A 15291-nucleotide genomic window follows, 5' to 3' on the forward strand; every position below is an offset into this window, starting at 1 on the left:
ATCAATAACATTCCATGAGAGACACTATACAATATCCCTGCTTTCAGCTCATTTTTAATTAGAATGTACTGCAATATTGTGGATTTCAAATATATTACTTCAGCAGCAACAATGATTTTTGCACATGAGAAATGCATGAAGCAAATGGCACAATGGCAATTTCAGATATTACAAAACCCAGTAGGATCTGTCTCATCCATTAGTGCAAAGTGTGCAATAGAAACATTTACTAGCTAAAGAGGCAATGCTGACATGGCTATGAATAATAAAAAAACATATTCGAAACAGACAAACCAATAGTGTGGGGAAATGGTGACAGCATGAATAAGATTTACTGTGCCACTCTGAGCAGAATCCCTGCTGAGCTTCACCAATTACAACATTGGCTGTCCATTATGTTTCCTGTCTCTACACACTTATTCCTGTATTTGTCATTAATTTAATTCACGTGATACATTTGTGTAGTTCAGGGTATGATTTACGAAGTTTGAGTCACAGAGCCGATTTACCTGGATTATGTAATTCCAATGTTCAATCAAATATTCACAAAAAGCAACTCGTCTTACCACTGAGGTAAAACCGGGAGTATGCAAAGACCACATGGCTAAAGCAGGTCACTCCTGACAGCTCCAGCACTAGCCTTGTGTCCAACTGAATACCAGCTGTTTGAGCAGATGATCCCAGCGTTCTTTTAAATCCAACTCTTCACACCAACACATAAGGACACCCGCACTGAAAACTACTGTCAACTACACACAGAAACTTAAGGAGTAAACACAAAGACATAAACATTATGAAATATTTAATAATTATAGTATACAAATACATTAGGTTAGCCAGAATTTTCATTTCTGATAAGTACAAACATATATGAAAACACTTTCAGATTTTTATGATAGTTCGTGTAGAATAAATCCTACTTGTTGCAAAATTCCCATGGTATCTCTAATAAAACATAATCTTTTTCATGGCAAACTCCAAATAATGTTCTCTATTAAAGGATTAGTTCACCCAAAAATGACAATTCAGCCATTGTTTACTCACCCCTGTGTTATTATAACCCTATATGACTTTCTTTCTATTTGAAACAAATTTGTGCTCAGTGATGTCATACAATGGCAGTTTATGGTGATTGCCTCTTCAAGCTTCAAAAGGACACAAAAGTATAATTCAGATGTCTAATAAATTATTCCATGAGGCTCATGATTGTTATGAAAGCATACTATAAGGTTTGGTGTGAAACAAACCTAAATCTAATGTATTATTTAGTGAAAATGTTCAGTGACCTTTATTCTCCTGTGCGTATTCATGAGTCTGCACGTGAGCTTTAGAGCTCATTGCACGAGAGCAACAGTAGTTACGCAGCACATGCGAGATTGGACGTTCAAGCGAAAATTCATTTTGTTTCGCTTCAACAGGACCACCAGCAATATTAACAAAAGAAAACACAACATAGCTGTACACAAACCAGAGAATAGAACTTACAAACATGTCTGAAGAGTTTGTAGTGGAAGAACAGATGCATTTCAATGTCCAGTCCTCAATCAAATAGTGTGATGGGGCTGAAGGGAGCTACCAGTACCGCCACTCCCTATACACATATTAAAATGTCTGCGTAGGGCACCAACTCCCTAGGGAGGCACCACCTTACTCGAGGGGGGCACCAGAAACTCCACAGTCTGCCCAAACTCGAACGTTATCCCTTATTAAAGGATCGAAAAGCAGTCACGGAACACAGACAATCGCCTCGCGTTCGCACCACGCATCGCATTTTGGACCAGTGCCAGTTCACAGTGGACAGGGTTACCGGGAGCGACGCCACATATAGAAACCAAGCGATCAACAGAGTGTCCCGTTGCTCATCGCGGCTGCTTAGGACAAAAAAGTCTTTTTAACATAGAAAAGATAGCTTTTATTGCATGTCGTTTGGCGTCTGAGTAGGACACGGTGTGACCGGTAGCTACCTTCAGCCCCATTACACTGTTTGATTCAGGGCTGGATATTAAAATGCATCAATTCTTCCACTACAAACTCTTCAGACATGTTTGTAAGTTCTGTTCTCTGGTTTGTGCGCAGCTATGTTGTGTTTTCTGTTGTTAATATCGCTGGTGGTCCTGTTGCAGTGAAGCAAAATGAGTTTTCGCTTGAACGCCACATCTTGCATGTGCTGCATAACTACTGTTGCTCTCATGCAAAGAGCTGCAGACTTATGAACGTGCACAGGAGAATAACGGTCAGTGAACAAAATAATACATCAGGTTTTGGTTTGTTTCACACCAAACCTTATCGTATGCTTTCATAACAATAATGAGTCTCATGGAATAATTTATTAGACTTCTGAATTATACTGTTGCATTCTTTTGATCTTGAAGAGGTGGTCACCATTAACTGCCATTATATGACATCACTGAGAATTTTGTTTTTTTTTCACAATTTATCTCTTTGTGTTAAGAAAAATAAAGTCATTTAGGTTTATAACAACACAGGGGTGAGCAAACAATTTAAATTTTTGGGTGAACTATCCCTTTATTGAATCTGTTGTGCCAAACATATTGAAGATTAACACCCAAACAGTCAGTTTACAATCTAGGGGTTGTGTATGACGATCAGTTGAACTTCACGGACCACATCGCAAGAACAGCCCGATCATGCAGGTTTGCTCAGTATAACATTAGGAAGATCAGACCCTTCCTATCTGAGCATGCTACACAATTACTTGTCCAGGCTCTTGTTATATCTAGACTGGACTACTGCATTGCTTTTCTGTCAGGACTTTCTGCATGTACAGTCAAACCTCTGCAATTGATCCAGAATGCAGCAGCATAATTGGTCTTTAAAAGCCCAAGAGAGCACACGTCATCCTCTATTCATCGAACTGCAATGGTTGCCAATGTTTGCTCACATCAAGTTTAAGGCATTAATGCTCACTTAGAGAACAACACTGGCTCGTGCCATGGTCGGGCCTTTCGTTGGGCCAGTCACATCAAGCTATCACACACCCATACCAACCAATGAGCACATTGCCATTGTACTTTACAAATGTGTGGCGAGCAGAAGGGGCGTGGCCGAGCGATGAGGGAAGGCTGGGGGAGAATGATCGCAATCAGCTGGGAGAGGGATAAGGTGGAGCCGGAGCTGCAGTTCGAAAGAGAGAGATGCATAAAGCCTGTCTGTGTGTCTTTACGTTTATATGTAGCTGGCTGAAAAGCAGTGCATGTTTTTGTTTTGTTATACAATGAAAAGTGTTTATTAAATGTCTGACGTGGATGGTTCACCCGCTTCCTCCTTTCCACATTGAGAACCTGATTTGCCACAAAATGGTCATAACATGTCATCGTTTATGCTAATAAACTGTTTCCATCACTTTAATGGGCATTTTGAATTATGTGAAACTTCAAAAAAACCACCTCATCCTAGCGCATAAACTTTTAAGCAAATTTTGAGACCTTATTCACATATCAAACATTTCCATTCAGGTTTTCTTATGCGCAATTTCAAAATTCAAATAAAATTAGTTGGATGGAAACCCAGCTACAGTCTGGGATTGACATCTTTATTTATTAACAGGTGTGAGTCTCGAAATGTCCTGTTTCATACAACAGCTTACAGAGGTGTCTTGAATACTTCATGGCCTACAACTCTTTTATGAAGGATTTTGTTAATAGTTTATGGATGAAATGAATGGGGAAAATACTTCCGGAGCCCAGTCAACTGAAAAAGTGGGCGGGCACTGTTGCGCTCTATTGGCGCCCTGTAATTAAATAAACAAGGGCAATCGAGGTGCGTGTTAACCCATCAGATCATAATTAATCGAAATCAACAGCAGCTCAGTATTTGTGTCATGCGGTGGTGACAGACAACTTACTGTCCAGTGCAGTTCCATTCACACAGCACGGGTTTGCCGATAATGCGGTTGTAAGTCCTGAAAATGTACTGGTGTCAATGACATTGTCCATAGGAATGTCAAAAATATGATACTAAAATAAAAGATGTAATAATTCTTTCTGCAGTGCCCACGCCCTTTGCACTGGCTGCTTTCAAAAGCTAACATGTGTATGTCTGCGAGTGAAAACTTGTGTCTCACTTGGTATATGCAGCTGCACACATGAATGCACTTCTGTCTAGAATAACACTTGCTCTTGGCTGGATAAATTTATTAAGCCCAATAAATTCCAGTGAATTGCTTCTCAAAGTCAAACTCATCAAATCTGTATTAATGTAGCCCATTATATCTAATAATCACGCTGTAAAGACTGCCACTAATTTAAGTCGTTTTTTTTCCAATTATTTATTAAATTTGTGTAATGTGTAATTAAATGCTGCTGTTACTGAAAAACTTAAAAGCACCGTTTATTTCATTTGTATCTTTGTTCTTTATTTCATTACTTTCTATTTACTTGTCTTGAATAATTACTTTAAAAGCTTGAAGCAATATTTACTTAAGAAACACTTGAAGGCTACATCCCATTGTTTTAATTTAATTTGTTAATATTTATTTATTCATTATTGCTGATTTGGCATATGTTATTAAAGTATAAGCCTTGCATGCAGTTTTGGAAATTTCAGTTTGTTCCAACTGAAGCAGATTGGAGCTTAACTTGCATTACTAGAAAAAAACTGCCTTGGGGCGTTACCAAGATGGCTGCTGATTGAACCGACTTGCTCCACTAAGTGCTTTGCCCACGTCACCCTTATGATGTCGCTACTGATCACCAAAGTGAAGAAAGATTGTAAAAAGACCATCAATAAACATCAGGAAGTCTTCAGGTGTAAAATGTTGCTCAAGGACTGATAAAACAGTGTGATGATCCATTCCAAACATGGCCCAACTCTCTAACACCAAAATGCAGTCAGTTATTTCAGAGAAAACTGAGACATTGTTGGCTCATCAAAAGTTGTTCTACTGTATATTTATTTTAGACTGAATTGTTAATAAGCTCAAACAGTGTTACCTATAAATCACTCTAGTACAACTTTTGACAATTACATTTTACCAATTTTACTTTGGTAATGGCAAATTAGCTCTGAAATGTACTATAAGGACTTTTTAGTTGGACAATAATCAAAGCCACAGTTTCATTACATTGACTCAGCAGAGTTCAAACTGTGTTGCTACTGTGTTCATGTGATGGCTCAAATTGATGACTAAAAACAAAAATATTTTTTCAAGTTTTACAAAGAATTAATTTGCATAAAGTTGAACTCTGCTAAACACTGTCACATCGCAAACGATCACTGTCACTCATGTTGCCTATAATCACCCATTCTAATTGAAAATAAAACTTCTGGCCGCTTTGATGCTGTAAATCACTGTCTGTTGGAACATCCCTTTACACATATAAGGCAGACTGTTTGACAGCATCTGTTCCACTGAAGCTCTCTAGTCACTAATCACTGTTGTCCCTTTGACCTAATCAAGAGTCCTAGTGATTACTGATTATGTCGTTACCACATTCAGCACAGCTTAACTGGTAGTGAGGTAGTCTGTTGAAATGGAAGAACAAAGGTGAAAATATTAAACTCACACAAAATACAGGCCACAAACAAATAAATACAATCCTATTACTTTTATGTAGCATCAAAAAATATACAGGTGTGAAAATGTTTATGATAGAGTTCTTGAAGACTGTTGAGGTCATTAATTAACCAGGTTTAGAGATAATGTACTTCATTCCAGAAATTCCCTATTAAAATTTTTAATACAAGACATGGATGCAAGTATGTGCTTTGGGAACATTCAAGAGAATGTGATTTCAGAATCTGGTATCAAATGTAGAGAAAATACAAAGTAGAAGGCTTTGCAGATTAGGCAGAAACAGCCCAAGAAAAGTTTTGTAAATGGGTTTGTAACTGGGTTGTATTTAAGTGCATTGATGGCAAATCTGATGGCAGCACAAAACATCTAGCCGCTCAAGGGCATCTTTACCTCCATATCTATAATGGGCATCACTGGATGGAAAGGAAGGTAATTTGGATCAGGGTCAGTTTGGCAGTCAGAGTGGAAAAAGGATCAATTACAGTACAAAAAGAAGCCTAGATTTGATTTAGGTTATAATTTGCTTAGGTGTAAAGAAAAGTATATAGTGCTATCTAGCCAATTTTCTAAGTATTTGTAAGATATGACTCAAGATTTGAGCCAAAATAAATACAGCAACCCAAGGCTGGAGGTGTTCAAACTTCTTACAGTCAATCAGATTCAAATCACTTATAGTCACAGTTACAACAATAAGTACAGAGGTTGAAACAAAGTGAATTAAAAAGGTAATCATATAAGTTGTAAACAAACACATCGTCCTAACCAGACAAGACGCAACAAAGCTACAGTGTGTGACAAGTCACGAGGGCCAGGTGAACAGTCAACGTAAATCTTCTTATTTTTAATACAGGTTGGCTTTTCAGCATAACACACATAAATAAATGCACACATCCACACTGCTGTGTGCAACTCTCTCTCTCCTCCGGAGGTCTGGATTGTCTCTTTTATCCCTCTCCAGCTCTCACTGCAACACAGAACAGCTGTTAGAGATAATTTCCCACAGGTGTCAATCCTTACCGTTCTTCCTCTACCTCGCTCGGACACGCCCCCATCACCACACAGTTATAAAGTGATTTTAAAAAACAGCCATGACGGCAAGGGTCAACAGGACATTATGCCAGTAACCTCTCTGATAGCACATGTACATCACCCAGACATGTAATTGATGTGTGTGTTTAAATCTGGAAGATGCATTTTTTACATTGTTTGCTCATCTGCAATACGTCTATAAGACGTAGGGTTTTCCGATCCCAAAATTTAGGCTTCGATACGATACCAGCCCTGGTACCTCGGTATCAATACTAACTCAGATTTTTGATGAAATTACACAGAAAATTATTGACAAAAAGAACTGCATAAAGTCTTATAGATAAAAATTATGCCTTTTCTGTTATAATTTTTCTGGATTCCATGTTAAATGTTATGATCAAATACAAATATAATAATTTATAAATAATTATTTTTGGTAAAAATCAAAAAATATGCATAACAGTTTACTTTACAGTATTAATGAAAACATTAAATGAAAACAATCTGATTACCTGAGGCTGCCATGGCTGAATAACAACATGCTGATATTCAGTACTGGTATTCAGCTTTTGTGATATTGCTTACAGATAATAATACTAATAATACAACCATTTAATATTATATTATTATTATTATTATTATGAGTACTACTTCGAATATTACACTTTTATACAGTAGTAATATTTTCTGTAGTAACGTCTTCAATTTTACGCATCCAGTTAAATAAAACTCTCATTTCAGCGGGACTTTTATTTTGAAAGACCTTTGAAGTTCTTCCTGTTTTTGAAGGGTTCATTATAATCAAACTTCACACGACTCGAGAGCTGAAATCACCAGTGAAAAGGTCATTTGAGAGTTTACAGCCATTTATACACTAAACACACTGCTCTGCAGATGGATACTATTGGACACACTGCATGAAAATCAAGCAGTAGTAGTGTGTGTTGCGCGCGCATGTGTGTGTGTGTGTGTGCACGAGCGCACGCGTGCCTGTGTGTGTGAAGGAGATAACAGAGGAGAGCAGAGCCTCTCATTCATTCTGTGGCACGCAGCACATGTGACTGTATATTATTTAATTAAATGACATCCTTCTGCTGTATAATGATCACACTTGGCCATATTGAGACTTTTCATCTCAAAGCTCTCACATTACATTACAATTTGCTAATGGCAGCATACTTTAATATAGTACCGAAATTAACAACAAGATGATATAGTGTCTTTTAAATGTTTTGGTATCGTGATATTTCATTAGTACCGGTGTACCGCGCAACCCTAATAAGATGTATGTCAATAAGTATGTTTCGGATGTCAGTAAGACATTCAGCAAATGTCTTTGAGATGTTTATGATTTAGAATGTTTGTAAATCTGATCTCTTTAAGATGTTTAGAAGATGTTAATTAGATTGTGATGCTTTCCAGATGAAAAGATCTAAAACAGACATCTCGGAGATGTACATGTGCTATCTAGGTTTGTGTCTATTTCTGTGGCATTGCATTTTTAATGGTGCTATGGCAAGCATCACTATTACTATTGCCCATTCTTAAGGTACAAGATTTAAACAAACTCCTAATCCAAAGTATTAAACTTCAGTATGTCACTCGTCACAACCACTTGCAATGTACATTACCTCAAATCGTGTGGCTTGATGAGGGCTGTTATTTCTTTTCTAAGCAAACAGGCTTACAATTTTTGCCTAGAACATGATAAAATGATGGAGCTTTTTTATTTTAACCCATATGTCTATTTAGCAAATGTTTACCTTAAAGCAAGATATTTACTCTTGCTCATGTGACAGAGATGGAAAGGTCTGGCAGATGGGAAAATATCTTTGTTTCATGCTCAGTTTCCTCTATGGGCCATATTTTTTAATTTAAAAGGTGCACTCAGTGATTTTTTTCCCTCATTTTAAAAGTTTTACTTATAAATAAATAAATTGTAATTTTGTAATATGTATAAAACCATCAGCACTCACATGAGATGAAGACACAGTCATATTAGTAACCTTATAAAAGCTGTTTTAATATACATGGAGGGGGTCCCCTCATGGGGGCTGTCATGTTAGAATCACATGACCAGCTGAATACTACTCGCTTAATCTCAGCAACTGCCCTATTATTGAAATATTTACTCAGGGATTCAATTTTACTCAGGATTTCCTAGCTGACTGTGAATAGTGAATTTCTACAATGGCATGGGTCAAAAAGACATTTGCGTTTAAATAATGCTGCATTCACAATCATAGGTGTCAGTGTAAGACCATGACTACACATATAAAAAATTATTTAGTGTGCACTTTTTTTATGCTAAGAACGCAGAGTATGGACTTGCATTCTCATGAAGACCAGTCTTGCCAAGCTACCTGGAAGAACGAACTTGGAAGGCCAGGAGGACGCAGAACACATCTATTACAAGCTTTGAGATGTGCTACGATCTTCTGGCTGCACAACTGCCCATCCCAGCACATTTGTAACCAGTGACTACTGGCATTATCACACACTGGTGACAGCATCATTATTATCACACCAATGAGGTTTTGCAGGACTAGTGACATGTTGAAAGAATAAAGACTGTTTACAATCGTTTCCTCCATATGTTTATTACTTTATTAAAATAATGCCCAACAAAACAACAAATGTTGACGGAGTATGACAACTCTCACGAGCCATCAGACTTTTGCAAACTTACAGCAGGAAACTCTTGAGGGAAAACACAACGATAAATGTCGTTTGTCTGCCACCGCATTGTCGCTATGACTTCTGGGACTTCAAATGGGTTTTTGCCCACAAGTCACCATCCAATGCATCCTCAATATTCGGCCTGATCACGAACACATCTGGTCATTTTATGCATTCTTGGTACTTGCTTTCTTGTGTACTGGAATTGAACTTCATCAGTGGATGATGAAGTTAAGTGAGTCCACATGAAAGTAAGAACACGTAAGAACACACTCTAAGAAACAATATCTGCGCTGACAAACATAACATTTCCATTATGAGTTATTAATGGAGATATTTTGTCCACAGCAGTTACACAGCAACATACAAAGAGAGAGAGAGCTTACAATAAGACTGGACTGCTATCTCCAATTGCACTGGTAGTAAGTAAGTGTATGGACAATAAGACATAATACATCCCTTAAAAAGACTAGTTTTTTGTGCTACAATGAACACAGCTGTGATTTATTTAAAAGAAATTAAGAGACAACTCAAAAGCACTATGACAGAAACACAAGCAATCGCACTTTTAATTTGTGGGTTGTGATGTAGGCCAACAACAAACATGTCTGTCATTCCACAATGGCAACACTGCCAACACAACAGGACTCTTGAGCACAAGCTGTTGGGATCTGTACTACATGCAGCTTATGAACTCGCCCATTCTTCCCTTAACAGTCTCTGTCGTTGGTTGGTACAGCCTGAACTGACTGTGTTTGTGTGCGTGCATGTATGCATGTGTGCGTGCATGCTTGTTTGTATGTGTGTTCCTTTAACCCTGTGAGTTGTGATGCATAAACACGCAGTAAAAAAGTTCACAAATAGCACTTTTCCACCAAAATGGCGATGGTTCGCGTGCCAAGCCTGTGCTCTGCTGGTTCATGGCCAGGGCAATCTGGAGCTTTTCGTAAGTCGGCCACGCTTTTCCACTAACCAAACGGTGACGGAATGGGTTATGCGACTGCTTTACCTACCCATAAACTAACATGGCACGTCATAACAGTGTTTGTGTACAGCTTTTACTCTTGTTTTTGAGGACATATTTAAATATACGGAGTACAGTAATGCAATCCAACGTTATTACATTGCTTAACAAGATTGTCAGGGATGACATTTACGATAAAGACGACAGGTAATGTAATTACATTATTTTGTATAAACTATGGCTTAACTTGCTAAATTCTGTAAACTGTAACAGTGGAATCATTATTAAACTTGTTGTAGCAGATGGTTATATTTAGAGTTTTGCCATAGCATATAATATTATGTTTATGTATTTTGAGAATCCCTAAGTTTACTTAACAGATAGCTGCGATCTTCCGAAGTTAGAGTTGCTGGTCAAAAATTTCCTTACTGAACAAAACAATGCAAAAAAATTGGAGAACTTACTGAGATCAGCAATTCTGTGTTTACCCTGAGCGTGACTGGCTGAATTTAAAGTCCCGGTTACATAGTAGGCTGGTCGGTGTCCAAACCATTGTTGCTTCGTCCACTGTCACTTTTGTTTAGATCCTTCTTACGGTCCCTGCACTCCCTTCATGTTGGATCTTCTCGTAGACTATTGTTTTCCCCTTTGTGATCTCTCTAGTTCACCTCGGATCTCCGTAAAGACCATATCGCACGTAGAATGCTCATTTCGTCCGCTTTACCTGAACGCTTTTGATATCTGAGTTTTTTATTGTTTTTATAGAGGGAAGAAGTACTCTTTGCTGCAGATGGTAGCTACTTTTTTTTATTTTTGAAAAATTTGTTGACGAAACATTATCCCGCCCTCCACCCCCTGACATAATTGGTTCCTGCGTGGAGACCAGCAAGATTTTGGGGCCAGTGTCGAACCAGGTTTCTGGGCCCGGAACGGCCTTTTTTGTTGTGGAAATGTGTGGAACAGTTCAAGAATTTGCACGGCCCAGGAACCAGACCCTGAACCATGTTGGTAGAAAAGCGCTAAAAGTGTCTGCATGTAGGGGGGCCTGGGTAGCTCAGCAAGCAAAGACGCTGACTACCACACCTGGAGTCGCAAGGTCGAATCCAGGGCTTGCTGAGTGACTCCAGTCAGGCTTCCTAAGCAACCAATTGGCCCGGTTGCTAGGGTGGGTAGAGTCACGTTGGGTTAACCTCCTCGTGGTTGCTATAATGTGGTTCTCGCTCTCGGTGGGGCGCATGGTGAGTTGTGCATGGATGACACAGAGAATACCGTGAAGTCTCCACATGCGCTAGGTGCTAAGTCTCCGCGGTAATGCGCTCAACAAGCCATGTGATAAGATGCGCGGACTGACGGTCTCAGATGCGGAGGCAACTGAAATTCGTCCTCCGCAACCCAGATTGAGGCAAGTCACTACGCCACCACGAGGACTTAGAGCACATTGGGAATTGGGCATACCAAATTGGGGAGAAAAAGGGAGAAAATAAATAAATAAATAAATAAAAATTAAAAAAAGTGTCTGCATGTGTACTCTCCATTTATAATATTTCCAGACTGCCAATTCTGTAGAAGTAGTGTTGTCAAAAGTACCGGTACTTCGGTACTAAGTCAGTACAAAAATAAAAAAGATGTAACGATACCAGTGTTTCTCCAATACCGGTAGTACCGAGCACCGACTCTATCCGGTACCAACACGCAATATGACTGACACACGACAGCTTTAAAATGCTCACAGGCTTAATTTGAACACATGCTCTGTTGCTCCTTTTACACTGACATGAACAATTTTTCCAAGTGACATGTCCTAATGTGATTTATTAAACCGCTGAAGGCTGCAATCTTAGCGTGGATGAGCTGCGTACTTTTAAATGAATGTATAAGTCTGACCGCTCATACTCAGGAAACTCCACATTGAGACACTGAGAATCATTCACGTTGTATCAGATGAGAGCAGAGCACTTATCCATTGTGCACAATACAGCACATGTAAACTATATATTTATATAATTAAATCACAGCATTTGTGCTTTAATCTCAACTCAACTTTATTTATATAGCATTTAAAACAGAGTTGACCAAAGTGCTTCACAGTAATACAATTTAAAACATAACATTTCAAAATGACCACATACACAAACACCAGTAATCTAAAATACAAACACTCCAAATCTGTGTCCTACATTTCATTAGTCAGACTCAAAGGCCAGTGCAAAGAGATGCGATTTCAGACGTGACTTGAAAGTCTTCAATGATCACAATGGGCCAAAATGAACTGTTTATCCAGAAAAGTAAAGCTTGTCGCAATAAAACACGTCATAATAAAAGCCTGATTCAAAATAAAAGCTAGATGCTTGAAATTGAAGAAATTAAATTAGAAATGTAATAAATATATATGAATAATACAACTGTATAGTAAAATGTAATATTCTCTGTAATAAAAATAATAATAATAACAATAATTAATCAATTTATCACAAGCAAGACAGCTGCTGAATAAAAGTTTGGCAAAAAAAATGCAATGACATTTTAAAAAGTTCTATTTTCACTTATTAAAAGTTTTAAGAATTTATTGATTAGACACCATTTTGATGATTAAACTTTAAAACATGTTCTGGAAAATAATAATAATTATTAAACTATTATTATTAAAATAATTATTACAAATAACTAAACTGGTGTGTTCAATAGCACTTTATCATATTAGCATATTTTTGCTGTGGTATCGAAATTGGTATCGAGAACCGTAAAATTTCACTGGTATCGGTACCGACTACTGAAATTTTGGTACCGTGACAACACTATGTAGAAGAATGATCTAACGGTGATATGACAAATTAATTCTATAAATAAACACAGACTGAGAACTAAACAGATTGTCTAGATAAAAAATAAAATAAATAAATAAGTCATTTAATTCTCATAATAGAACAGGAACCATAAACTAAGCAACAGCAATTACGGGCATTGCTACTTCTTGACCCAAAAGTTCAGAGCACATTCTTTAATGCCATATAGACTCTAGCAGGTTGAGAACCAGACTTTGTTTGCCTCAGTTCTAAAGCATCAGCAAACACAAACCTTTGTGGCAATCCAAATTGCCATGTGCAAGACTTTGTCTCTGCCAGGCAAACATTAGCCAAAACAAGGCTATCAGAAAGTGCATCTTCTGGAACAGAAGGCAGCCATTCAAACCACACTTTAAAACTCTGGATAAGCACTGCTTTCTATATCTAAAAAGAGCAAGGATCACATAAGAAGATGTTAACTGATAGAACTGGGACACATTTATACACTTATGTTGAATACAACAGAAAACTATTCCAAGGCTATTGGATAAACTACAGTGGTTGCAGTTCATGCGGCCCCTGCTGCATGTTATGTTTCTAAAAATATAGCTGTGTGCCCTAGACTATAACCAACAGGCCGCGGCAGCACTCTTTATTAATGATATGCTGCTAAGACCCTAATAGCCATGATAAATTAATCAAAAACCTCACGCTTTGCTACTTCTAATCACTGACAGAATAAAGAAAATTATGGTTTCATTTCACTATGAATGCATCACCCTGGACATGGCTGCCACAGAGAGACAATCAATGCTGTCTACAGTTAAACTTTGGTCCTAAACTGTATTGTACTGTAGTTAGAAACTAATATCATTTTCCAACTGAACAGAGGCTTTAATGCATGTACAGTCTGTAGAGATTTTCCTCATAAATGTATTGATTTAATACTTGATTGATAAATATGACCATAAAAATACCTTTAGGCTATGATTTAATCATTTTGTGTGACACGTGTGTTGTCATCATTTAGAGGTACTGTATATGTTTGAGCTATTATGTTAAAGGATCCGGTTAAGAAGGCAACCAGTTTGCTGGCATTGTTCTCAAAGTGTTAGTTATATGAGGAAGTTGGTAGAGCAATATCAAGTATATACAACGAGGTCCTGGAAACAATGCATGTCATTGCTTTTGGAAAATAAATTGATGCGGTATAGTATTATAATAAAGGTAATTACAGACAACAGTGTGGAGAATGATAGACTGTGCAACCGAGGAATGATTGTGTCTTGTCAGCATGAGAAAACTGCTATGATCTACTACGCTGCAGTGCAAACGTCTCATAAAGAAGGTGTCAACACCAACTTAGGACTCCCACCCGTCCTGTTGTGCTCAGCACAGTTTTTCATTGTGTCCATATTTGTCAACAGCTTTGCTGAAATAGAAATGAGCAAGTGTGCCCTGCAGACTGCCTTGTTTTGGTTTGGTTTGTTCAACCTCTATACAACAGAAGCAGTTGTACAGATTTGGACTTGTTTGGACTGATGTAAACTGTAAGTTAATGATCTCTTATAAGAAAAACACATAGATTATCTGGTGATAAAAAGAGACAAATGACATGAGTGGACAGTGACATTGACTGAACAAGCTGTGCAGGTCTTTGTATTGTAAATTATTGTGTAAAAAATAAATGCAGCACGCCAAAGCCAGAGAGCAGCATCACTTTAAGTGATGCAGGACTGGATGCTGCAGCATCCCTGAAATGAACCCAGAGGCTCGATTCACAAACATATGGCCCAAGTATGGGGGAGAAACACTGTTACACCTGTCTTTATCCATGCAACACTGCATACCTGTGGGATTTAGTTGAAAAAGTTGAATGTTAAAAGCTTTATTTAACCCTCTGTTCCAATAGCTCTCTGATTGGTCTCACCACTATAGCACAAGTTATCCTCTGCTTGCCTGCATTCACTGACTTGCTGCACAAATTTGACTGCAGATCAGCACGCAGAGGAGGAGAAGACGTGCAGGAAAATCAGCGCAATGGCTCTTACCACTTGGGTTCTTGTTCTTCTTAAGACTCTTGCCACAAAGACACTGCAGCATATGCGTTCCTTTGCTGAAAATGTTCCAAAGAAACCACATTGATTTGGGCGAGGAGCGATCCAACAGCTTAGACACCCTGATAAAGAACAGATCCTTGCGGTTGCATAATAAAAAGAACACAATGGGATGCTCAGATTTCCAATAGTATCATAGAAAAATAGGTATTCCTATCCAAGAGTCTTCATGCAAGAGGTAAA

General features: G+C 38.0%; 1 protein-coding gene across 1 annotated transcript in view; it reads right to left on the reverse strand.

Annotated features, from left to right (window-relative positions):
- LOC127447456 (fibroblast growth factor 14-like) overlaps positions 1-15291 on the reverse strand; it is a 189049-nt gene extending 173758 nt beyond the window's left edge. The window contains exon 1 of the mRNA XM_051709342.1: positions 15043-15291. Within this exon, the coding sequence (XP_051565302.1) occupies positions 15043-15133 (91 nt within the window). The 5' untranslated portion in view covers positions 15134-15291. The remainder of the gene's footprint in view (positions 1-15042) is intronic.

This window comes from Myxocyprinus asiaticus, chromosome 10 (genome assembly GCF_019703515.2).
Source record: "Myxocyprinus asiaticus isolate MX2 ecotype Aquarium Trade chromosome 10, UBuf_Myxa_2, whole genome shotgun sequence".
In the NCBI taxonomy this organism is placed as follows: Eukaryota; Metazoa; Chordata; class Actinopteri; order Cypriniformes; family Catostomidae; genus Myxocyprinus; species Myxocyprinus asiaticus.